Source organism: Molothrus aeneus, chromosome 26 (assembly GCF_037042795.1).
Source record: "Molothrus aeneus isolate 106 chromosome 26, BPBGC_Maene_1.0, whole genome shotgun sequence".
Classification (NCBI taxonomy): Eukaryota; Metazoa; Chordata; class Aves; order Passeriformes; family Icteridae; genus Molothrus; species Molothrus aeneus.
The window spans coordinates 4,228,390-4,255,589 of NC_089671.1; the positions used below are offsets into that span (position 1 = coordinate 4,228,390).

Here is a 27,200-nt window from a genome sequence, read left to right on the forward strand (position 1 = left end):
CACAGTACACAGTTATTTTATTGAAATACTTGAAAAGGCCAGCAATGGAAAAATAGGTTTGTCATGAGGAATTTAATGTTTGGTTTACTTGATCGTTAAAAAAGCTGTGTCTATAGATAATTCTAGACCATTACAGAATGCACTGTGATCCATGCAACTAATATACTACAGTAGAATAGGCACTGTGTACTATTGTAGCTTTCTCTTATACACAGCTTTCAATGAGTATGACTGACAGATGTGAGAAATTAAACTGCAACACTTTCCAAATTATAACCGTTTAGAACATACAAAATTTGCTTGTCTGATTCATGAGGGTTATAAAACACAACGTAGTGAAAAATGAAAACCACGGGTTACACACAGTGTATGAAGTTGGTCTGGCAGTTTTCAAAGTTTTACCTTTTTCCTCTTAAAAGAGACCAGACTCTAAATATGTCACTGGTCATGTAAAATACAAAATCATAGGCCAGGACAGCAAAGGTGACTCTTTCCTGAAATACATGATTAGAGGGGCAAATTTGTTCATCAGTTAAAAATATGAACAAAAATCACAAATTCTGCCTGCTATAGCTTATAGTCCAAAAAGATGAAGTCACTTCAGATGAATGTGAAATAAATAAGCAATCCTTGAGGAAGTATGATCCTTGAGTTGAGTCTACTCTACTGAAAATGAATTTCACCTATACACTAGAATGTCACCATGGTGAACATCTAAGAACAGTATTTTGAATAGGTTTTTGGGAAGCAATGTCTTACTTGCTTTAATATGTACAGGTTATTTACAACGAATTCCCTTTTGGCCTTACAAGTTAAGCCATTTTAGCTGGCTGTTAAGATGCAATTCCTTTTTTCCACACATTATGCAATACTGTAATTGGAGCTATAATTTAAAATAATCTTAAGCATGAATTACAAATATTAATAAAGTAACTCTGCATATATAAATATTTCTAGCAGAATTTAAAGCATTCAGAATGTACATAAAAGTGGTTTTTTATTTATTTATTTGGTAGGGCCAGATGTGCTTCTTCTCAGATCATCGCTGCTTTAGTAGTGCTTTGTACATGGCAAAACCCAAAACTGCAAACACAGTAGCACCAAAACTTGCTCGGAGCCAGAACGTTGAGCTCTTGAGGTCCGCTTGTGTCACATGCCTGAAATTTAACACACATACAGAACCAGGTTAATTCCATGACAGGAACTCCAGACAGCTTGTGCTAAACTACTCTGCTTTTGGAAATTCATCACTACACTTGTCACAGGCAAACAGCTCACAATTCAGCCTTACAAGCACTTTACACTTATTTTGCTTTTCTTTAAGCTCAGGATTTGATCTGCAGCCCTGAGCACATCCAATCTCCCTGAAGTCAGAGCGCTCACACGGCTGAGGAGAAATGCAGGAGCAGATCATTACTCATGGATGTGGGGAGGGCAGGGTGTCTCCTTTGAGAGTACCAGCAAGCATTCAGGAAAGGAAAGCAAAAATAGCTACAAATAATTAGTAACTCATAGTGAGAACAACTCTGTCCAGCAAAATCCTTTTTTCTTTCTTTCTTTCTTTTCTAAATGTTGAGTTTAATATTTCTGCTTTTCCATTAAAAACTTCCAGTCTTGTTGATTATCTACTTATTCTACCCCCAAAAAAGTTTACTGACAAGTAGCAAGTAATATCTTTCCAAAAGCTAGAATCAAACCATTTTAAAATCCCTTTCTTCCCAGTAGTCACAAGAACAGCAACAGTCATCCAACACCAAGCTGAAAGCTAAGAGAGAGTGCGAGTGAAACAAGCAGTGACGATGGCACCAACAGAAAAAGACAGTATGGAGTGACTGTATGACAGAAAAATCCACATCTCACATGACAGTGGAGACAGGCAATGACCCAACTCTCCCAAATATTGCAAGAAGTCTGTGAACATGCTCAGTTAAGCAAGGCTGGCCACCCTTAACAGCAGTCTGAAGTATGACAGCTTACCAGAAAGCAGGAGCTACCATTTAAAACAAGTTATCATAAATGCCATAATTCAAAGCACAGGAAGTTCCTAAACAATAGTAAAGTTGATTTTTTTTGTTTGTTTGCTTTAGAGATAGAACAGAACTTCACTAGCCTACATGTTTTAGCCTGTGTTAATCGCCATGGGTTACTCAGTGAAGCTGCAGGAGGGTTAAGGAAAGGAGCACAGAGATCCTAAGCACACACAGGAGTTCATAGAGTGAGAACTGCAGGGCTGTAGCTCACAAGCTGTTTAACAGAGCAGGAATTGCTACTTGCTATCAAAACACAAAAAACCAGTTTTGGATATGCTTTAGTAGACTTCTGCAGGAGCCGTAACAGCCAGATAGTTAATCAGAGTTCTGCCACACCACATGCTGAAGAACACGCTCTTTGATGCACACACAGTTGCTCTTTAGTCTAAAAAATCCTGATCTTATTTAAGAATGCCTTGCTGGGTTATAGAACAGACCAAATCCAAGAATTCCTGCAAGCATTAGTTTTTCTACAGCTAGTTTTGACAAAGTCTCTGCAAACTGGATGTCAGGTGGCTTGCTGAGGGGAAGAAAGGGAAAAGGCAATGGCAAGGTCACCTGGGTTTGGCTGTTGTTACCTGTCTTCAAGCAAACGTGGACCAAGAGATGACTCCATGAAGATGGAATCTTCTACAGAGTGGACGGCGTGCACCTGCTGCATAATCCTGCTCTCCTCGTCTGCTAACAGCATGGCCCCCACCTCAGCTAGGTAGGCTCTTAACCTTTTCACACACATGCACAGTGCAGTTCATTGCATGGCTCAACAACAGCAACCCTCTCAAACCAGAAAGCCCAGAGAATTCCTGATTTATAGCCACCTAGCCCCTGATTCTTGTGCAGTTGTTAAAAACTTAGTCTTGGGCAAAACCAGAAACAAATCAAGTTTGTGCTTTTAATAAGCAAAGTAAAATGTATGATTTCATGTAGCTAAATGCCATTGCTTTAAGGACAAAGAAACCTGTTTATGAAACTGGATTTCTCTTCCCACTCCATCTCCACAGCCTCAACTTCCACGTGTCCCACAGGACACTGCAATACCTCTGCACCATACGCACATCAGCCATAAAAATGAGATCCCACTACCGCTGAGAACTCAAAGACTGTATTTTATCACTCCAGTGGTAGTTTGGGGTCATTTCTTAGTAAAAGGCTGTGAAATCCTTTTCTTCAGATAGGTAATTATAAAACTAATCTGTGTATGTAACATGAATCACTTGTAGGTAACATGATTTTACTAAATTACATGACAAGCTCTGTTGGATAGTACACAGTGCCTGTCCTACTGCTGGATGAGTATTTGTGTAACTAACAAGTCTCCAGTTTAATTTGGTTAATTCAAATGCCCAACTATTTGTACAATTTAAAACCCCATCCCTTTAAATATGCAAATCAATGTTTAAATTGCAAATTAGTGCTTTATGAGGCAATGCAAAAGCATTATCTCTCACATCTACATTTTCTGATTCCTATCTATAATTTGCCTTGTTTTGCACATGCCCATATTTAATAATATGCAAGAAACTTGCTGAGCATGCTTCATCCTTCTAAAAACAATTAATATGTTCTCAGCCATGATAAAATCCTCTTGTAATGTCTAAAGGGAGACTAAATTGGCTTTGATCCCTTTTCTAAGCCTAACAATAGCAGATTCTTTCATTTAAATAAGGAACTAATTCGAGACAGGGACTCGTCTTACAACCTCAAGGCAATCTACTCTGAATGTCTCAGCCTGAAAATCCAAATTTCAAAATGCTTACTGAAATTCCGAACATTATGGATGTCTAACTGCTTTACAACTTCATAAACATCCAATTTTTCTTCTTTCAATGTTCCTTATGCTGTCATAAAATCCATTTTTACAACTTTAATCTCTAATATTGTTTTAGCTGCCATTAAAGGAACAAAAAAAAATCTGAGATAATAAAAAAGGATCAATATTTGTTTCTAGTGCGGGTTCTTTGACATGAAGGTGGCTACAATGCACAAAACCCACTCTCAATACATACTGAAAAATTCTACCTTTTCAAAAAATAACGTTCAAACTTAACTTCAGTCTAGTTGTGCTTATGATACTAATTTTCACCAGTGGTGGAAATTACTACTGCCTTGTTAGTAAGAGAGTAACCCTGAATTAGAAAAAATATTCTCTCCAAGGGTAACACATCTAAATAGATGTGCACTTTTACACAGAGTAGTAGTGAGGACTCCATAAATGAAGCTGCATTTGAAACTCTTGCTTATTAAGAAGAATGATGTTTCAAACTTTCCAAACAGGCTGCTGTGTGTAATTAACCATACAATTAGTTTCACAAATATATGAAAGTCTAGAAATTTTGCCTTTGGCACAAAATTCGGATTTTAATGCACATTTTGGAAAGAAAAAGGCATATTTTTATTGAACCTACTCTTAACAGTGAGTCAAGTACCTTGCCACTCGTTGACGAAGATCTCTGAAATCTGGACAGGTTTTTTTTCAAGAGACTTTAACAACTCACAGGAAGTTTGTCACATGCACTTGCTAAGAAGTTAACTGAGCATGCCTGCCACGGTACACACAGAAAACTGCTGAGTTACACACTGATGCTGACACTTTGCCCAAGGTCAGCAGCAGAATAATTCCCAGGTTTGGGAAGGTTTATCTTAAATACAGGACTTCAAAAACATTCCTATAGCAACTTCCAAAGCATTTTAAAAGCACAGTGCTGAGGCCAACAGGCTGCTCACATGGCTACTCACAGCAGAACTCAAAGCAAGATCATGCAGCAGCCTGCTCTGACAAAGGCTCTTAGCATTAAATATAAGCAACTGAATTCCAAAAGCATCACATAACCTGCACGAGCTGCTGCAGCTTCCCTTCAGGCACATATTTTCCTAGGCTGCAAACTAAGTCCAGCAGTTAGAATTTTCCCCCATGCATTAGTAATCTAAAATGTGAAAAGCTCCAAATGCATCTTATTATCCACAAAACCTAATGTTTTAGGATGTGGATGTGGAATGCCAATTCATTACACTCTGTTTAGAAAGAAATCAAGGGACACAGCTTTGGAAATTTCTATGTGGTCTGGGGCATCAAACAGTTTAGAGAAGAAGGAAAATAAATTAGCAATTTCTAATGCCCTAATGTGATTTTGGGGATGTCACTAAGCAATGTCCTAATTTGGGGGACACCTAAGTGTAGAGACAGATTTCTGCAATTAGATTTAAAGGCAATATGCAAGTTTTGAAAAAAAACCTGTGTACACTGCACATAGTGAAAGGCAAATTCTGGGTTATACTCTTAAAACTTCACCATTATTACAGGAAAACACAATAATAATTTATTGTCTTAACTTTAATTTCGCAGAAGGAAGGTTGTCACAGAAACCAAAACCTTACTATTAATTCCTGAAACAACCAGGTTTCATATGGAAGTAGAATTTCACTTCATTCCATGGTGTTTTAAAAAATTTAAAGAAAAACATCCTCCAAGAAGTCTCCTTGATGAACACAATTCTCATGCATTAGGATCATCTTATTTTGAAATGAACTTAGCTGACAGAAAAATGCCACTACTGTACAAGCAAAAGGCAACATGGATGATTTGAAACCAAGGGAAAAAAAAAGCCAAAAATCCAAGCTCATCATTAAAGAAAGGGTTAGAATGACTGCTTTTGGTAAAACAATGTAGTAAAAAGAGATTAGGTGCCAGCCAGCCAAATTCAAGTGAACACCTAAAGGAAAAAACAAATTACAACTATAAAAATATTACAGGATATTAGCAAGTCTCATACATGCATGTCCAGTGCTTTGAATGCTGTGCCTCCTTCCTCAAGGAACCAATAAATTGTGACCCTGGGCAGTTCAAACCAACACAGCAACCTCCAGGCTGAAGCTGCCTTTGTGACAGCCTGCAAGCCTCAGGGGAACTCCTGAAATTTGTTCACAGAAAGAAACTGAGGGGGGCATGAGCAGGATTCTCAGTTGCACAGAGGCAATGTTCTTCCTTTAATTACTACAGTGGGAATATTCAAATGTGGTTTTTGTTGTGCCTTGGTAACAGTGTGTAGGGGTTACTTAGCAACAAAGGGCACAGGAAGGGGTCCCATGTGAAAAATTTCAGTTTACCTGAAAAGCTTCCACAGCCTAAGGGAATAGAAGGGGATCAGGAGGATTAAGTACTCACTAGAAACCTCCTTCCCCCATCAGTTATCTAACTTTTGCCCAACTAGCTGACTTAATGGTAAGCACTTGTGAAAGCAGAGTAAGAAAATTTATAGAAACTAACTGAATCAGAAAGTCCTTCTTGATCCAAATGCTTTCTCTAATTGCACATCATTGGATGTATGATTTTTATAAGACAAGAAATCCATCTCTACTCTCATATGCCTACAACTGGGAGCTATTTCCTCCTGTTTAGAGGTATCCCAGTTCTACCACATGTGCTGTTATGCAGCAGTTCATGTGTTGAATGGTAAATAACCTCAGCAAGGTGTTTGGTTAGGGACTTGGTGAGATGAAGTGAGTGTGCTGGAAACCTGGAACAAACTCTAGTGACTGAGAGAGCAAGGGCATTCTAGCAAATAATTCTTTCAGGAGGGAAGTGTCTGTGAGGAATTCTCCTCACCTTGAATTACAGACTTTTTAGGCAGTGGTGGATTCCTATGTTTGTTACAGACTCTCTAGTGATAAGGTGTGGAATGACAGCATCTCAAACCTCAATAAAATATTTCAGTACCCTGAGACCCTGACAGCACTTCAGAGGAATGAAGTTCAATGTCTAATGCAAGACTCAAAAACCCCCATAAAACAGAGAAACAAATCACAACAGCAAATGGAGCAACCCATACCATTCCAAAAAATGAAGATGTGTTAGAGGAAATTTCAGCCTCAATAATGAAGAGCTGGGATTTTCTAGTAGTGACTGCTCAATGAAGATTTAGAGTGACAATATGCAAAGAGATTGCTGTTTCAAGGTATTTCTGTCTATGGGATGAGTGCTGTAGAAGAGATGCAGCATGAAGAGTCTCACTCATTCAGTCTTTTCCTAAGCTAATGAGTTTTTCACCCTTCCCTGAATTCTCACTCTGTGGTTAACGCTTGTATCTTGGATTAAAGTGGTATTTGACAAGAAAAATGCTCAATCCTGTAGGTGGGTGTATTAGCAGATCTCCTACAAGTGTGTCATTTGCATTAATCTTACTTGGAGCAGCTACATCTGAAGCCTGTATGAAGTAGGAACATCCATGGAGCAGCAGCATGTCAGGATACCTGAACCATGGCCTTCAAATAAACACATTTCCCATCTAAGCCTCCAAGAAGGCCATGGAGGGTGGAACCATTGCACTGCAACAGTTGTTTGGTTTGAACTCCCATTTGCTGGGGTGTGATGACAAGTGCTGAGGTGTTAGTAAATCCTGTGTGTCCAAAACTGCCTGCAGGACAAGTTATAGACTGTTTTCAATGCTGAAAACCAGTTATCTCTCTTTACCAATTGTTTTTCCAAAAGTATCTGGAAATGCAAATGTTTAAGCACTTACCACTTACATTTGCATTTCATTCAGAGGGGAATTGGACGTTTAAAGATCTGGATTATTTTTAAGACAAAATGCCCACTCTTTGTGTAAACCAAGCATAACACACACACACAGAGAAATTCTATGAACTCCCAAATATCAAATTAGCAATTATAAACATGTCATATATTACATGATGCTGCTGTAGTCAAGCTGTGCCTTTATGAAAATATCTGTGTAACTGGGATCTAAAAGGCACTACCTCTAATCAATACTAAACAAACCTGTAATGTCTCAAGTGAGAAACATTACACAGATTTGCAGACACTACTTAATGACTATTAGCAGTTCCCTAAAAACACAGTCCTAATTCCTGCACGTTATTTCTGCAATCACTAAGAGCCTGAATCAACAACCAATCAGCAATGTTTCACAAAAATGTCTAAACTAAGCTCAAAAGAACCTCCAAGTTAAACCAAGTTTGATAATTCTATAACAATTATTAAAGTATTGGCCTATTTAGTGGATATGGAGTGAAAAATCTGCAGTATATAAGGTTACCAATTGGTATTCCAAAGACACCCTTTATTTTAAAAGCACACCTGGTACCTAGTAAATAAAGTTAAGGACCTGTTAAGAACTGCAGTGAAGAGTTTGTTCTTTACAGATTGCAGCAAGTCTGAGTTGAGGAAGTTCTGACAGATGCAAAATGTACACCTGTTGCAGGCGCACATACAGCGTAACCGGGCATGGCTGCGAAAACACACAGAAGGACAGGAGTTGAAATCTTGCTCATCAAATCAGGTGCACATTAGGACTGTGCCACAACCAAGAGAGAGATTTAGGAATAAAAGGTACATTTGAATGAGTAGGGAGAGGAGGAAAAAAAAATACACTGGGGAAGAAAGGGTACAACTACAGCTGTGCAGAATTTAAAGGTTAGAGGTTGTACATCTTGGACATTTGGCATCACCACCATATACAGATCTTAACAGCAAAGCACAGACATGAATGAAAATGTCTGATGAATTTATACAAGTTCCCATAAAAGGGAAGCATTTAAAGGCTTCTGAGTATGTCTGCACAGCAATAGATAACACCCCTTTTTCAAAGGAAAGGAAGCCACATTTTCTACCACTTTGAATGCACTCTTTACCGGGTGAGCATTGCCTCTGTTTTTCCCACCCTACCAAACACACATGCTTGAAAACTAAGGGAGAAGCAGGAATATTGATATGACAGACATTTGGTCAGTGCTACGCTTTGGTGGTTTCCCAGTATTCCAGTGCTACAAAATGAACACAAGAGTAAAAAAAAAAACAAACCCAAAACCAAAACTAAAGCTTTACAGATGTAATTCAGTAAATTCAGTTTCAAATAATTTAAAATACCCTATTATTTTGGGTGAAAGTGACATTAGTTCTATTTATTTTAAAGCAAATGTCAGCTGTCATACTAGACTCCATCTGCTGTAATATTTATGTAGTTCATCACCATATTAAAAGCTTCACCCACCAAAAAAAGATGCAAAGTGAGTTTAGCAACAGTGAGATGTGTAGTGAAGAAGAATCTGAGCTTAAGTATCTTGTACCTGAAGTCCAAAGACATTTATACAAAAATTCTATTAAAATTGTAATATTTATTAGATGAATGACCTGTAGCACATAGTAATAAACACCCTGAAAACAAAAAGTATTTTAAGCAGTGGACTGGGGGAACTGTTTGCACTAAGAGGCCACTGCAATCAGCTGTCGAGCTACCAACAAGGATTACAGTACAACTTGCTCTCAAAAATACCAAGATATGAAAACTTATATACTTTTTGTATTCCCAATATGGACCAAACAGAAGCCTGTTTGTTGGAATTTGCATCATGAGCTGCATGAACTAGGGTATTCTTCAACTTGGCAACAATATCTGAGACTGATTTCTGTGTTGGATCTATGCCTAGCTCCTCAATTTGAAATGGTTTAAAGATCCTACTGAGGCCAGTCGTGTCTCTCTGTTGCTAAAGCTCGGTGAGGCAGTTCCATCCTGTGGCTAACGATGGCATGCAGTGAGTGCTGCTGTGTGACCATGCACATGGAAAACAGAACAGCTCCAGTACTTACGGATACATTGCCATAGTTGTCAGTTTTACAAAGATATCCTTACTCGGCACATCAGCAGTATTACAAGTAAAGGCTTGGGGTGGAGGCATTTTGTGTTTTCTGCAGAATTCAGCAGGAGAAATACTATATTCCTGTCTAACTTCATGCAAGTCGGACTTGGCAGCTACCACTAAACATGGTATTCTGCTGTCCATGAAGTGCTGCTGCAAATTTAAAGAAAAAGAAGTGAAAGAAACAGTATATGAAAAATTCAACCTGGAACAGGCTGTATTACACTGGTTGCAGCAGCATTAAGATATATTCATGCCACTGAAGCCAGGCATTTCTAGAAGCAGAGTAGTTTACATAGAAAAGCAGATGTTTGCTTTGTATGAGTAACAGAAGTGCACTGCTGCCAAGGCATCCTGATAAATAACCAGCATTTGGAAATAAAATGTCTTTTAAGCACTAGAACCAGTGTTTAGGTCAGGTAACTGATACTGAATATTTAGTCAAAGAGAAGAAAAACAAATGTAGAGGTTTGTAAATATAAACTCTACAAACCTTAAAAATCCTGGCACAGTACTCAAAGGATTTCGGATTACTGACATCATATACCAGGCAGACAGCATCGCATATGGTCTCAGCATCAGTTAAAAAGTCTGAGTCACTGACATCGTGTAGCTGGAAAAAAAGATGGTTGCACAGGGAGGAAAGCTTGTTATTATGCAGTAAAAGGAATTTTGAAACTTGCCTCATAATTTTTATTGTTTTTATGTATCCTTCAAACTAATGGACTAATAGGCAGAATCAATGAAAAAGAACAGCAGGAATTTACCATACAGCCAGCATATGTGAGCTGTTAACATCACACCTGCAGGCAATCACCACCTCAACATAAAAAGTGATATTTACTTTAAAACAAAGGTTTTAAAGTACAGAAATGGGCATTCATCCTACAGAGGAAAACCACAGAGCAGGACTAGATCTCAGAAAACAAAGAAAGAGATCATATTATCATAAAGGAGAACTAGAATGGAACAAGCCTTAAAGAACTGATTTCTCCCACTGAATACTAATTTTAGCCATTCTAATCACTCTGTGTGACAGATACTGAATAGGTAGACTGACTTCTGATCATTTATCACACGTTATAATTTGATACCCTGCAGTGTAACCATAAATGGACTAGGTTTTGTACAACTCATGTCAACGTTTCAAAAATAACAGGTCTGACCAGGTTCGGCTAAATTATCAACAAAAAACCCAGAAGTTACTTGGGACAGAAAATATTTGGGAGGAATCCACATTAAGGAGAATTAAAACTAGTTTGTTGTAGAAGGCTCTGAATAATTTACAGAACTTTAACATTAACCAGTCTTAGGCAAACAAGAATGAGGCAGCCTTACCAGCAAGTATTTTTCTTGTCCATATACATAGACTGTATTAATGGCATAGTAAGATTTGTGTTCTGCACGTATTTGCCTCTGTCTCTGAAAAAGCAGAATTTCATGTTAGACCACAGCAACTTTTCCCTTTAAGTTAGATTGGAACAGCTGGTTTACTCCATTTAATGAATTAAAATTATAGTTATCTTTGGGGTTTTTGCAAGGAAATGCACAGCTATAATCTATGATGTACAAGTCATTATTGCATGCAATAGCCACTGCCAAAATAGAACAAAACCAAAAAAACCCAAACTCCTCCAAGTAATTCTGCATTTCCTTGAAGAACTCAGCAAACTGAGTAATAACCATTCAAGCTCTAAGATCAATCACTTCTGCTGTCTAATCTTAACTCAAGAGCATATATAGGTGAATAGAGGCAGTATGTTTCTTACTATTAGATTTCTTCCAAGAAGAGCTTGAAGAACTCCACTTTTCCCACAGCCTTTCATTCCAACAACGTTGCATCGGAAGACATTTCGCTGAGTCTGTTTTTTCTGGAGGTCTATCTTTTTATCTCTTGTCACTTTTGGAAAAACACAAATATTTTTCACAAGATATAAATGCATGTGAAAACATGAAAATGCACACAAAACAATCTTCCAAGAATATTAAAGGTTTCACTTGAGCAGAAAGTAAAAGAGAGTAAATGAAAATAGATGAACCATCAAACAATTTACTCTCTAGTATATTTCTAAATTTAAATTTCTGTGTTGTATCAAATTTTTATTACCTGTAATTGCTGATGCTTGAGATTCTTGCTCTGCAAGTATGGAGTACCCTAAATAACCCAGGTACTCCAGGCAACGCTGCACATCCAGGTATGTGGTTAGTCTGGCAGAGGGGACAAAAAGAATTTTCAATTGTCACCATCTGGGGTACCAATTCTTCACAGTACTGAAACAATCCTTGTCTCCTATCTCCAGACTGACATGACAGAAACATTCCTGGCACTATGCAGTACTGAAGGACAAAAGTCTCTGAGAGTAAGGGGTGATAATCAGTCTTACTGGTCACCAGAACTCTACAAAGGCAGTACTTGCAGAGGCCTGTCAACCCACACTGTATTTTCTTATCTCCCCAAACAACATTTTCCTCATTTTCTGTATTTTAAATTGGGAAAAAAAAAAACCTTACTATTGAGCACTATTTTTCAAATCATCTCTAAGGGGCAGAACAACAGCAGTAACATTTCAACAGGGATCATAGGGATTTCCACATTTTGAAGAGACACTCCTTCATTGTTAGCAGTAAATACTGGCCAAATCCTGAACAGGTTATAACAACAGTCTGAAGATCAGGCCACTGGATGGATACAAAAACTTGACTGCTTGGATCAATTTTCAACTATAGAACTTCTACTCTTTCCAATAGTTTTTAAGAGGAATCTACAAACACATGATCATACCCAAAGTTCCCAACTAAAAATCTCCTGTATCACACTTACGTCCACTGCGAGAGAAACCCTTGGTACGTGATCCATCCTCTTTCATTTGTACAAACTGTGTTGTTCACATCAGGTCCCCATGGCATGTAAGGGAAGACTTTGAACAAGTCTTTCAATTCATCAGGAGATAAAGCACAATCTCTATCCTGAAACAAAATACAGTATCAGACATAATTTAATTAGTGCCTATTCTAAACTGGTATTTTCTTGCTGTACACTTGCAAGATTCAAGAAACCAAGCTTATTTCTTTTTAATCATTGTTCTTTCCTTGTTTTTTAATAAGATTAAATGTATAAGCTAATTAAAAACAATTTGGTACTACTGCTATAACTGCCAACTCTCCTTGTAGACAATCGTAAGCTGCAGGTTAGTTCTGACTCTATAGGTTAACCTGAATAAAATGACATCATGATAAAAACACATTTTTGTTAGCAAAACTCCTGACAAACCCAGGCTTGTAAACATAAAGACACATACACACACACACTCAAATTAAATGCTTACCAAATCATGTTTATCAAAAATACTTTGAAGAAACAAGTATGCATGATGATTTAGTTCTGTTGTGCAGTCAGGGGGAATTTTTAGGCTGTTCATAGAAAACAAAAACAGATACAAGAAGCATTAATTGTTTATGAAATACAGAATATTAAAACTCAAAATATATACTTTATGAATTATAACATTTAGTATCTGACTTGGCACTTAACTTTAATAATTTATCTTCACATAGATTAAAGCACATACTTTTTATTAGGAATTCTAAAATGATGAGTGAATGCCTTTATATATAGCTCTTTATATATGCCTTTATATATAGCTCTACAGTAATCACATTTTTTTGGTTTGCTTTGTTTTTGTACTTCGGGGTTTGGGTTTTTAAAAAAAAAAAAAAGATGCAATTACATTTTTTAATAGAAGCCACAGAATTGATCAATCTGTTTTTAATTTGAGGATTTTCAATAGGTCTGAAATGCTATGAAAATATTGACAAGTCTTTTAGAATTTAATAATAATACAATTTATCACATACAATAATCAACTGCTCAAATTTATGTTCCAGTTTTGTACTAAGAATCTCTTCTGCTGCCGGGGAGGGGAGGGGAGGGGAGGGGAGGGGAGGGGAGGGGGGGGGGGGGAGGGGAGGGGAGGGGAGGGGAGGGGAGGGGAGGGGAGGGGAGGGGAGGGGAGGGGAGGGGAGGGGAGGGGAGGGGAGGGGAGGGGAGGGGAGGGGAGGGGAGGGGAGAGGAGAGGAGAGGAGAGGAGAGGAGAGGAGAGGAGAGGAGAGGAGAGGAGAGGAGAGGAGAGGAGAGGAGAGGAGAGGAGAGGAGAGGAGAGGAGAGGAGAGGAGAGGAGAGGAGAGGAGAGGAGAGGAGAGGAGAGGAGAGGAGAGGAGAGGAGAGGAGAGGAGAGGAGAGGAGAGGAGAGGAGAGGAGAGGAGAGGAGAGGAGAGGAGAGGAGAGGAGAGGAGAGGAGAGGAGAGGAGAGGAGAGGAGAGGAGAGGAGAGGAGAGGAGAGGAGAGGAGAGGAGAGGAGAGGAGAGGAGAGGAGAGGAGAGGAGAGGAGAGGAGAGGAGAGGAGAGGAGAGGAGAGGAGAGGAGAGGAGAGGAGAGGAGAGGAGAGGAGAGGAGAGGAGAGGAGAGGAGAGGAGAGGAGAGGAGAGGAGAGGAGAGGAGAGGAGAGGAGAGGAGAGGAGAGGAGAGGAGAGGAGAGGAGAGGAGAGGAGAGGAGAGGAGAGGAGAGGAGAGGAGAGGAGAGGAGAGGAGAGGAGAGGAGAGGAGAGGAGAGGAGAGGAGAGGAGAGGAGAGGAGAGGAGAGGAGAGGAGAGGAGAGGAGAGGAGAGGAGAGGAGAGGAGAGGAGAGGAGAGGAGAGGAGAGGAGAGGAGAGGAGAGGAGAGGAGAGGAGAGGAGAGGAGAGGAGAGGAGAGGAGAGGAGAGGAGAGGAGAGGAGAGGAGAGGAGAGGAGAGGAGAGGAGAGGAGAGGAGAGGAGAGGAGAGGAGAGGAGAGGAGAGGAGAGGAGAGGAGAGGAGAGGAGAGGAGAGGAGAGGAGAGATGATTTGGCACAGGGAGTTCCCCCTTCGTGCTCAGCCACATGGTGGTTTTGGCTGGGTGGCCATTAAGCAAGGGAGGTACTTGATGTAACAATGTGTTAAATAAACACAGTGGCATAACCCTCTCCTCCTGCCAGAGCCGGAGCAGCAGAGCCTGAACTGAGCTCAGGAGGCTGAAGTGGTACCTACGGAGGGAACAGGTACTCTGGCGTGAGCTCCAAGTCATCGTCGTAGCCAAAGCGACGCAAAACAGTCCAGGTTGTCTCGTGCCTTCCTCGCTGAATGAAAAGTGTGTGTAGAAAAAGAAAACCTAAAAATCAAAAATGGTGAAATCTTAAGGCTCTGAAGTGCTCTACCTGCTACAAGTGTTTTCAATAGAATCAGTATCAGATACTCAAAATACACATTGCAATTTTAAACCTCCTGGGTGATAGTACAGCATTATCTACAAGACTGAACATTCAGAAATCATGGTATTTGTAAAAGTATTCTCCAAGGAACCGTTTCCTTCAAACAATCCCTTGGTTTTCTGTTGTTTGCTTTTTCCAGTACCAGCATTTTAGAGCTGTATGAAGATAAACCCAGTATTTTCAACAGCTTAAACCAGAAAGCTTTAGCCTGGAGGAGCCTTGGAGGGCAGTTTGATGAAGACTGCTTTGAGTTTTCTGGTATCAAAATAACTGGATAAGATTTTGTTTGGCACTTCCCAGGGCTTAAAGAACACCAAGACATCACTGTTTAGCAAGCTCAGCTCTTGCAGTCTGAAAATCAAGACAGAGATCATATTCCAAAAGACCACCTTTTCCACATAAGAGTGATTATCAACTGTATAATCTTTTAAGAATTAAATAAGACTCACCTTTTAATGTCAATCCATTATCTGCAACTCCATCACTTAGGTTTTTCCTGACTACATTCTTTACATCTTCCAAAGCTTGAGGTGCCAGTGGTGTATTAAAACAAATTCTCTAACACAAAACCCAAAAACAATATGTTAGTACCACTGGCTACTGAGCTGGACAAACAGTATGTCCTGTATGAAATACAGCCTTAAAAATTCTGATAAGCTGGTTAAAGACAACAACACAATCTCTTAGTGGGAATAAAGATATAAAAACTGCATTTTATTTTTAAGTACATTAATAGATTTTTTAAATTTCGGTCTTGAACTCAAATTTGAACAATGGTTAGAAATAAAAATAATTTCATTTCTGTTTGTACAAATCCATTCTTCTATGCTGCACTTGAGAACCTAGTATTTAGGCCTGATTCCCTTACAGCTCACACTTCTATTATTTATTCAATAACCAATCATTTGTTTTCTAGAATTATATAGCATATATATAGCATTACATAGCACCTTTAAGCATGGTGGAAACATAAGCAAGAGAGGTACCTGAAAGAAGTTGAGCTCTGCATCATTGAGAGTACCATCATTATCTTGATCAGAAATTCTAAAAATGCGAGTCAGTGCTTTAATGCAGGCAGGTTTCATCTAAGGAATAAAAGGAAGTTCAGTATCTTTCTAGGCTTGAATATAGAAAGATTACACTGAATGACACCAGGCAGCTCAATCACATGGAAACACACACTAGTCTTCATTTACAGTTTCAGAACAGAGACATTCATTCACATGTACACAAAAGTAAAAAGCAAGAAGAAATAAAAAATTGATTTAGCAAATTTATATCCATAAATTTAAAACAATTATTCCACATGAAATGTTTTTCTATTCCATTATTAGAAAAATCTCAAGCTCTTCACAAGCTGAAGGTGGCACTACTGTTATTAAAAAAAATAAAACTCAGTTCTCTAAATTCAGTCTTATTGCTATAGAAAACTTTGAGAAACAACTAAATAAATTGTTTTTTTTTTTCCCCAAAACATTTTCTGGTGGGGAAAAAAAAATCACCTTAAAGTCCCAGTGCTTTGCAAAACTAAATAGGTCTAGAACTACAGCCAGCTCACTTCAAACATCAAATACTGAAAACCTTCACAGGGCTCATTCATCTAGCAGGCAAAGCATCGAGCATATGGACTATCTCTAGGACAAAAGAACTGCTAGGATACCTTCCAAGTGAGGGACAACACACACTGGCAATGCTCTCCCAACAACTACCGTGATGATGGACTCTTCTCTTCACAGAGGTCACACAGATTGCATAGACATTGGTTTTGGAAAACCAAAAAGATTTCAGCACAACAACTTTATCACAACATTACTAACTCATATAGATGATTCTGATGGAAGAAATCAAAACAGGGTTATTCTCTGATTCTCTACTTAACAAAGTATTTACAGCTGAAGCAACTTTCCTACTTCCCAATACTAAATGGATACAATTGGAGATTCTATTTGTACTTGCCCAGAAAATTTAAAAAAAATAAAATACTCCTTCATAATATCCTCAGCTAACCACCTGATCCCTAAAAACCACACTCATCACTTGTTTCTCATCCCTTTTGCCAAAGTTTCCCAAGATTCTCAGAAAAAAACAATTCTCTTAGATCAGGCCAAGTCTAGAGTGTTTTCCCTGAAATAAATGGAGTTCCTGTGAAATGCACATCTAAAGGAGAACTGAATTGAAGACATAATTTGGGTCACATTACATTTGGCTCAAAGCCATGAGCAAAGCTTCTCATTTTACCCAGCAGTTCACACAAGCAACAAAAAACTGTCCTCACTGCTTTGAAGGAAGAGGAAAGACAGGTCAGGGTCATACATCCCAAAACAGCCCCAGTGGTTCTGGGATGCAATGCCTGACATTTGGGGTGGGGTGCTGGTAACAGAACACACTAAGAGATGCAAAATCCACTGAAAAGGAACAAACAGGAAAGTGATTCACTCCCCCCAAATTATTTGCTCTGAGAATCTATGGATAAATACCTCTTTCTCCTCTGGGCAATAAAGAGGACCTGTAGGATGTAGAACAGCTTTCTGTGCATAATAAAATAGCTCAGATATATTCTTCAAGTTTTTGGCTGAACACTGAAAGAGAAATCCTCACATTGATGAGCTAGTTTCTTGACTATTTGGCGATTTCTTCTGAAATTTAAGTAAGCATCGAATTTTTAAAGACTTAATCCCCTCCTGTCAGTACAGGGCTGGTTTGGAAAAAAGACCAGCCCCTGTACCTGCTCAATTAATTAACAAATGAGGTTTCACTACAATCTGTTGTCATACCAAGAACAGAAATCAAAAAGCAGTATCTGCTTTGAAAAAAAAAAAAAAAAAGAGACATATCCACACATTAAATCAATTCTTTGCAGACATCTGTCTGGCTTAATATTAAATAGAAAACCCTTGTTAAAGAGAAGTATGTGAGGAGGCTCTAAATATTAGAATTTGACAGTAACATTTGATTATACAACCATGTAATCTTCCCTAAAGAAAGTTAACATAAAAACTCACTATTACAATTACTCATGTTTGAAATATTTAGTTTGAAAAAAAAAAAATCCCTTTTTCTACTATAAAGTTACCATACATGCTAGGCAAGAATGTATTTTCTGTTACTTTCTTTAACTTCAGAAAGTCTTGCATACCTCTACACAAGTTTCTATTTCTGTATATTGATTCATAATGGGAAGGATAGTTTCCATACTGCTGTACTCCACTAGATCAGACTTGTTTCCAACTAATATAAGAGGCAGCCTAAAAACAAAAGAATATTAAGAGCTTTAAAGACAGATGGACAAAAATATGTTTCTTAATTTAGCATTTTATGTCCCACCAGAAAACACTGTAATATTTTCATGATGTAATTAAATGCCACTGGAGGCAATGGGCAAAACTAAATGGCAGCAGTTTAAATAAAGTGTTTTGATATACACTTAGACAGAAATGTACTTCTTGTTGATTCTACAAAACCCACACATTTACATACAATGGTAACTAATCCCATTGTTATTACCCAAACCAGCAGCAGCAGAAAAGCTATACAGACCCTAGAGCCAAAGCCAGTTATACCATAGCAAATATAAACACACCTGGTAAAAGCTGCCCATGAAATTCAAAGTAAATAACATTGCTGGCACATGTAACAGACCTACATACTTCAGATCTCTTGCTTCTTGGACTTCTTATATAAACTTTAAGTTTAGCATTTGATTGTCTTAAACAATTAACATCCTCAACACTGTTCATTGACACCCATCGATGTGCAGCCTAATTCACACTTCTCATCTTTACTTAAGCACCTGCTATCTTTGTCTGTCCTTTCATTGATGAGAGGAATCCATCGACTCGTTACCTAAAGTGGGATTAAAAACAGACATGAAAAATACATATTCAAATTAAGTGTGACTGAACTGTGCACAAGTTTCACTACAACTGCTACTGCTTCTTTCCCAAAAAGGCACATACTGACCCCACAAAGAAGAAAACAAAGACTGGAGCTGATTAATGAGCAACTTTCTCAGATTAGTGAAATTACTAAAAACTCATATGTGAAAATGGAGCAGAAGCAAACCCACATCTGTTCATTCTCTTAAAAACTGATCTCAAACTCCATCTCAGGCATTTCAAATGTCTAATCCAGATTTCAGCTTGACATCAGTTAACAGTGCACAAGTTACATCTCAATAATGGGATAAAATGTGTTACTGTACCTTATCAATAGAATTCTTGTTGTTAACAGCATAGACTATACAAATCACATTTGCCTGAAATGAAGAGAAAGGAAAGGCATGGAATTCCACTGCTCAGAACCCCTGAGCAACACAGATAATTAAAGACCATAAATAACAACATCAGAGTAAACTCACTAGAGAACTCTGTTCCAGGCTTGTTTAAGCTACTTGGAGTCTGATCAACAAGATTAAAACAAAGAACTTATATGGTGAGAAGTGCCAAAAAGCCTTTCTTGCAGTGTGACAGTCACAGCTTGTGCCTGCAGAGACCTGTGCCACCAGGAAATCCAAACTGAAGAGTCATAATGTGCAGCCTCCACTGAAGCACCAAACTAAATGCCAGAAATGGAACACAACACCATGACAGACTGTGCAGAAAATGTGCAAAGGTGCCCAGAAAGAACTGAAAATAGGAATCAGAAGGGATGACAAAGTCACCAAGAAGCCTGCGCTATTCATAAATGCATTAGTACCATGTGACAGAAAGCAGCAAAATGGATCTTTTCAGGATAGAATTATTTATACAAAACTGGCTTGCTGATTAAAGGATATTTAGGTTCTGTCCTTTAACTTGGAAGGACAAAGCTTAAGCTCAATTCACCAACACAGTGCCAGTACCTACTTTCTTTAAGATTTCTTAGAGATACCTTTCCTATAGCACAAGTCACAAAACAAAACAGAAAATGCCAAGCAAGAAAGGTTTTTTCCTTCAATTCAAACTGAAGCCCATCTAATGCAGAGAACTTCAAAGGAAAAGACTTTTTCCAAAACCAGTTTCTAGCAAACACTAAAATACACTTACCTGTGATATTTCATGATAAAGCTGCTCGTCACTTTGCTCTGCTTCTGCATTTGATAGAAGTTACTCGTTAATACTACAATTTTTGCAAACAAAATTAAAAAAACACTTCTGAAACTTAACTCGAGTATTTCAGAATGCTCATGAGGCAGCTTTGTCAAAGCCTTGTTATTTAAACTTCTTTTTATAAAATACTCTAATGAGTGCTCCTTCCAAAACAATAATTAAATTGGTCCATTAATTTGTAAGACAGAAACAGTCACACAATTTTTACAGCTATTTTGAAGAGGAATAATTATATTTGTAGAGAGGTTCTCTTTGGAACAAGTCATAGTTTGCATCCTTCTACATTTCTCAACAGCTTCTTCCGTCTATAATGTAAACTTTTACATCAGAATATGCCAAATGTTGATTTTATTAAAGTGGTGATGATTTTTATAGTGATACCAACCTTTTGTTAACTGAATCTATGAAAAATCCATTCAACAGAAAGAAAAACTCACTCCACATAAATTTAAGATCAAGTCCAACAACAAAAATGATTTCTTTTTCCAGGTGATTAAACACATCAGAGATCTTTCCTCAGCAGTGATGGGAGAGAGAAGACAGGAAGGTACCTACTAACATGGCCTAACTCTTGGCTTGCACTGTAAATGGCAGAAGGGTTTCTGCAGCTGTGCAACACTTGCACAGATTTATGATGGCACATGAACCTTCACAGTGAATCTATTCATCTATTCAGTAAAAAGATTAAAATACAAGAAGAAAAATACAAAAGAGTAAACTAACCCAAAATCATGAGGTGTCCTAACTTAGAAATTCAGAAAGTTTCTACTTTACTCCAGGCTTCTCCCACCTGTAGCTGGCTTCTCCCACCTGTAGCTCTGGTCCCAGACCTGCCTGCCTGTGACAGGGGCTGCTGAGACAAACAATTCCACAGCACATCAGTGAGGGTACTGAGCAGTCCCTACCTGAATAATCCACTATGTGGGTTGGCACTCTTTCAGGAGTGACATCAGCTGGAATGGTGATTTCTTCAGCTCGGGGTGGAACCTGGGGTTGAAAGGAACACCAAGAAAGAACCTTTCAAGATAATCCAGATGGTGAAAAAAGCCACTCACTATAATACAACTGCCATTTGGTCAGCTTTAAACAGTGCAACTGCTATTAGTTGTTCAGGTATTCGAGTACTTTGGGGTTTTATTTGTTTGGTTTTCTTTTCTTAAAAGTACTGAAAGTCACTGCTACCTTCTCATTTTCTACCTGGCTAGTTACTGCACACAGAACTTGCTGCATGCTTTGCAGAAAAGCAGTGCTGTTAAGGACACATTCAATGAATACCTCTATAAAACTCAAGCCCACTCTATCCAACACCTAAACAAGCATGACAGACAAAATACAAATCTCAATTTTTACACAATTGTAACCTGACAACATCCCTGCTTCTGACAGTGCTAAGCATTAAATCCAGAAAATCCTGCAAAGCAAAACATGATGCTAGAAAAAGCTAATTCTGAAAAATGCTGTAAACTCTGATAGCCCTTTTTTCCAAAGAACACTAATCCATATTTGGGAACAATCAACTTAAACCTAATTTTAATGAAAACCTCCTGCATATCTATTTATTGCCTTTCATCTGTTGACACTGAACTCTCATGATACTCTGAGTAAATCAAGGGAAAAAGAAAAGTCAATCACCACAAGAATGTCTGTTTGTAAAGCTTCAGGCTCTGCTCAGATCTCCCTCAAGAGTGATTACTGATAACACCCTACATTAAAGACTATTTCCAAGCCTGAAGTGCCTGTTAGACCCCGTAATGTTGCTCTGATCGGCCTGACTAGCCTGAGGAACTGGGCAGGTCTCTTTCAGCAGCTTCTATAGGATGCAGTATTTTTACAAAAACTTTTCTGTAATTTCAGGAAGATCTCGTGTTATACATAAATTATGGTTTTTCTCTACACACAAATTTAATTGACTATTCTAGGTTATACTGCAGGAAGAAGTGAGAAGTCAACAGGGGACTACAACTCACTAAGTACAATAAGAAACAATGTGCCAAAGGAACTGGATCTCCTTTTTAACTGCAAGGTTAGGAACTAAATTCAAATATGTTAACAAAATTCAGTTATGTTTGCAATCCAATCTTGACTCCTGAACTGTGGTAAGCTACTGATCTGCATTAAACTCCGAGCAGAGTAGATTCAAAGAGCAGCACATGATGTCTATTTTAAGACCTGTGATCAGAAGAAATAAACATTCATGTTTATATGTAAAAAGCTTAACTATTTGCAGCAGCTGTGGTTCTTTTTATGGTACAAAGAAAACTATGTGCTGCTTTTCAAAGGAATAATATGTAGAAGTAGCTTTTTCTGCAGGTTTTACTTCAAGAGTCAATAAAATATTCTTCAAAGACAGAAGTAAAGGCAATGTCTTGCTTAGTCACAAAAAATGGCAAAGTTATACAATGTGACTTCTAATTCCTCATTCTCTATCATTTTGCATTCTAATTGCTCTTTAAATGTGCAACACCCCCCCAAAATAATGGATGGTCTTGTCTCTTTCAGTACCTTCCCATTTATGTGTCTCTCATATTGAAATATGCTGACAGTTTGGACCAATTACAGCTCCTTAAAAAACCTACCATTCATCACAAATAAAAGAAATTGTTTAATTAACAATGTGAAAAATAAGGAAGGAACTTAGATAAAACTTAAATTTCATGTCTTCATGCAGAGACAGATTTAAACTAACCTACATCACTCTTCCTGAAGTCATCTTTGCCATTTTAAACATGATTTTGTTTTTAAACATTACTTTAGAGCAGAGTCTATTAACTTAGTATATGACAGGATAAAAATAAAACTTAGAAAACAAATAAAAGTGCTCTACCTCTTCTGGGAATTCCTCACTGACAAGGGACATAATTAGTGATGTCTTCCCAACTCTGGCTGCAAAAGCATTAAAAACAGATATTAGATATTTTGTTTTGTTACACTTAACATTGCACCCCATCTTAAAATGGGAAGATTTTAAAAACATTTTCCAATTCTCCACATTAAAATCTTTTAAGCTATTGTTTAATCATATTAAATATGATCAATCATATTAAATATGGACAACAGCAATTTTCTCTTCATTCTTTTATTGCAAAAACTTGGGCTCCATCTCCCACTTCTGTATTTCCTCCAGCGGGGAAGTGAATTCTGCTCTGCTTTACACAGAAAAACTGACAGGTTTTAACCTTAACACAGAACACTTAAACAAACAAATAATCAAAACAAACTAGAAATGCTTTAATACAACTTCAGAAATACAAAGAATGCAGTCAGAAAAGCATGCAGAAATTAACTGTTTTTACAGAATTCTTGAGATGATAATTGCACTTTAGTCCTAAAATCCCAAGGATGAGAGCTGGACAAGAGGACAGGAACCAAGTCTGCAGTACCTTGACAACTTTAAAAGTGCAAGAGCTTAATCCCTTTGATACAAATGAGCTGTCCCCCACTAAAAGTGAAAAATACCCCAAACCACCAACCCTTCTAAAGTCACAGTTTTCTCAGTCCAAGATGATGATCTCAACTTCAGTACCCAACACCATTCAGTCAAATAAATTACTTTGTTTACCTGCAAAGTTCAGACTAGTGCTATCACAACTTAGTTGCTTTTTTTGACCAGCTCTAATGCGACCATTTAAAACCAAGAGTTGGTAACTTCTCTCCGGGTTCCACTCTCTCTAAACCTCCTGATCTCTGAATTTTCTGGCCCTCTAGAAGCCCTGTAGGACTATTACTGCTTTGTTTAGTTTTGGGACATTTCTTAAAAACCAAAATGTTCATATTCAAATACCCTCTGGGACTATTTCCAACACCTCTCAATTCAAGCAAAACTCATTTCAGCCTGGATGTAGCAGCCCCCCTGCCAGCAGGAATGTGTAACCAGCCAAGGCACTGCTCCCCAGCATGCAGAGCCTGTGTCACTGCTCCTACTGAAACCCACAGAGAATGTCACCAGGGGACAGAAGGTGTGCAGCTGATATCACTGCATTTCTCTGTTTAACTCTATAGAATTCTGAATGTGGAAGATGAAGAGGTGTGATTTGTACCACTGGCTGATTTTGTGCAGGAATTGGTGTTACTGAACTGATGATCCAGTCAGAGTACACTCATCTTATCTAGGCCTATTTTTGGTACAGTAACATGTTCTGACATCCAGAAATAAAACCTTCTCTTTAACTGACCATGATGAAGAGTAGTTGTAAAAGAATTATGAAAAGCAAAGAGAAGCTGTTCTAAGGAGGAAGATTTCTGTTTTCCTTACAGAGAACAGCTGCACACTTTTCCCCAGTGGTACTCCCTGCAGAGCAGCAGTTGCAGGTTTCCCAACAGCAGTGCAGTTGTGCTTCCATCAAAGATACTCAAAGGAGATAAAATCCTAACTTAAACTGCCAGGCATCCTCCTGCATCAACTCCACCTTAATTTTCATCCTGACAGAATCAAAAGAGCTTCAGAAGCTCTCCTACTTCCACAGGGAAAAAAGATGAGTACTTTCCTTATAGGTAAGTAAAGTTACTAATTAGTGAAAATAGTGATGTGTGTTTTGCACCTGAGCAAGACAGTTCTAGCTTCAAATAGTGGCAAAACAGGTTTTGCAGATGTAGAAACCCAACTTCTCATGACTGAAAATAGATTATGTATTGCTGGTGAGTAAATGTTCAGTATTTAGAAGCTCTTGATACACTTTCTAGTGTCCTAGGTTTTATGAAAATCCATAGGTTCTGGTGTAGAGATCTGGGTTATTTTGTTCAAATCTAGGTCAACCCTCTGCCTTTTCCAATCTGTTCAGAGTCTTAGAAATAACAGCCTAAACAGTATCAGCTGACTGGGATGAAGGAAAGCAGCACAGCACTTTATGATAATTAATTTGTCCTTTTCCTCACATATAAGTCTTTTACATCATGCTGCATAACATCCTGGACATACTCTGAAAATTACTGGCTATTAAAAATTGATGTTTGCACCCAGCATATGAGGACTAAACCAACTTAAATCTAAACTGTGGACCACTGGGAATGGAAAAGGCTGAGTTTTGGAACAGGCTTACAATAAAGAGTTCTTTGCATATTTCAGATTCTGAACCTGTTCTGCTGTTACCATTAAAAAGTGTTATATGGTCTGGACTAACTTGTGGTTTCAGACTAAAAAATACACATGAGACACATACACAGAGCAGGACTGGCACTGTAACTGACAACTTTTACCAATTTGTAAAACACATTTGTCCCTCCTCCTCACTAGAGTCAAACAGAAATGTAACATAGCAATGCTCACAATCTCTGATGTGTGCCATGTAGTACACACTGCTGTATTTAAGAAACCTGTGTCTTTAAAATTCCCTTTGGACACATTGTGACCCTTGTTGCCAAACAAAGTACCTGTTACACCTGTGCTGAAACCACTGCACACAGCCAGCCCAAAACACAGCCTTGCCAAAGACAATGAGGTAAATCAGGCATGTATTCTAAAGAGGAATTAAACTGTGTATTCAAAGGCATCAATTCCCAAACACAGTCATGCAAAACTAACCAAATACAATCTTAATGAGTTAGCTCTTTCTGCACAGTGACAGCTCCCTCAAGACTCCTCTCTGTAAGTTACAGAGAGCCTTTCTATGCAGTACGGACAGAGCCAACCTGCACTATGAAACAACAGCAAAAACTGCACTATAAATATATATGGGACATTCAGTCCTCAGGAAAGCTTTGTTAGCAGTACCACATTCTTAGTATAACTAGGTAATTTTACTAATCACCCTTGGTAATTACTCTGTATTCTTTCCCCTCGAGGAACTTAAGCTCTCTTTGCAAACTAACAGAACCTCCTCTCTGCTATTTATACCGATGAGAAGCTGAGCCTCTGTGAGCCTTGTCAATTATTTGGGTACCTAAGCGTGAACTTCAGGACACAATTTTAAGAAGACATGAAAGAATCCAGACCCACAGTACCTCTGGCATGCACCTTCGTGTGCGCTGTTTATCCAAGGTCACACAGAAAGTTAAAAGCAAAAAAAGGGATACGGACTCTCTGGCACTGTCCTGGCCACAAACCCACAACAGCCGACCTAGAACCCCTGGGAGCACATCAGGCCACTGATTTCCAAAGTCAGTAAATGGGAAACGTGCAAGTGTGCTTTTCACATGGGCAAAAAAGGAAAATGAAAAAAAAAAAAAACAACCCAAGAAAGAAAGAAATAAAGAAAAATAAAAGCAAATGTTTAAATCGGCCGTGGCCAAACACCAGGCAAGAATTTCACCTCGGTGTCATCTCCAGGGACGTCCAAGCTGCACAATTCCACCAAGGGCCGGCCGTGCTGGTGCCCGAAGCAGGAGCCGCGGGGCTCCAGGCCGAGCTCCGAGCGGTCACGGCGGGCCCGCCCCGACCCCTGCGCGCCCCGCCGGGCCGCCGCTGCCCCGGGCTCCCCTCCCGGGCCGGGCTGAGCCCCGCAGCACCGGGGCGGTGTGACAGCCGGCGGCCCCCATCCTTTCCCGGCCCTCCTGCCTCGGCACTCACGTTCTCCCACCAGCAGGATCCGCACGTCCTTCTTCATGGCCGCGCTCGCTGCCCCCGGCCCGGGGCCGCTCACATCGGGCGGGGCGGCGGCGGCGGCGCCGCTGCGGCCTGGGCTGCCCGGGCTCCCCTCACAGAACGCGGCGGGCGCGCTACGGCGGCTCGCGAGGGACCTGCCGCGAGCGGCGGCTGCGCGGCGGCTGCGCGGGGCGGCGGCCGGGCCGCCCCTGAGGGCGCGGGCGGGAGGCGGCGGCTCCCCCGGGCCGGCCGCGACCGCAGCGAGCGCTGAGGGACGGCCCGGGGCACCCGGAGCACACCGGGATCACAGAATCAGTGAGGGTGCAAAAGATCTCCGAGATCATCCCGTCCAACCTATGGCCAACACCACCGTGTCACCCAGCCCACGGCACCGAGATCCAAGCCCAGTCCTTCCCTACACCGCTAGGGAGGGTGGATCCAACCCAGGCAGCCCGTCCCAAAGTTTAATCACCTACTCAGGAAGTTCTTCCCAATGTTCAAATAGTGACACAGAGGGTTCCCATCTGCACTGTGTGCTGTTAGGTGTGGTGTTGCTGTGATCCAAACCACAACAAATTGCTGTCCCTGGGCACTACGGTGCAACTGGTATGTGGGAAATTAGGGATGTC

At 39.4% G+C, this 27,200-nt stretch overlaps 1 protein-coding gene across 3 annotated transcripts; it reads right to left on the reverse strand.

Annotated features, from left to right (window-relative positions):
* RHOT1 (ras homolog family member T1) lies at positions 1–26,691 on the reverse strand. Of its 3 annotated transcripts, XM_066565944.1 has the most exons (21): positions 26,557–26,691; positions 22,879–22,937; positions 20,960–21,041; positions 19,992–20,035; positions 19,169–19,222; positions 18,758–18,810; positions 18,104–18,212; positions 17,445–17,546; positions 15,954–16,052; positions 15,417–15,525; positions 14,747–14,867; positions 13,010–13,094; positions 12,505–12,650; positions 11,791–11,891; positions 11,453–11,583; positions 11,022–11,105; positions 10,177–10,296; positions 9,634–9,836; positions 8,153–8,275; positions 2,609–2,752; positions 1–1,157 (listed from the first exon to the last, which is right to left on the reverse strand). In XM_066565944.1, exons 1-21 carry the CDS (start codon positions 26,591–26,593, stop codon positions 1,040–1,042), a joined length of 2,124 nt encoding a protein of 707 aa, XP_066422041.1. In that variant the 5' UTR covers positions 26,594–26,691; the 3' UTR covers positions 1–1,039. The 3 variants fall into 3 exon arrangements, with proteins under 3 accessions (XP_066422041.1, XP_066422039.1, XP_066422040.1); XM_066565942.1 differs by lacking the exon at positions 2,609–2,752; XM_066565943.1 differs by lacking the exons at positions 2,609–2,752; positions 8,153–8,275.
* Between the last annotated feature and the right edge of the window lie 509 nt (positions 26,692–27,200).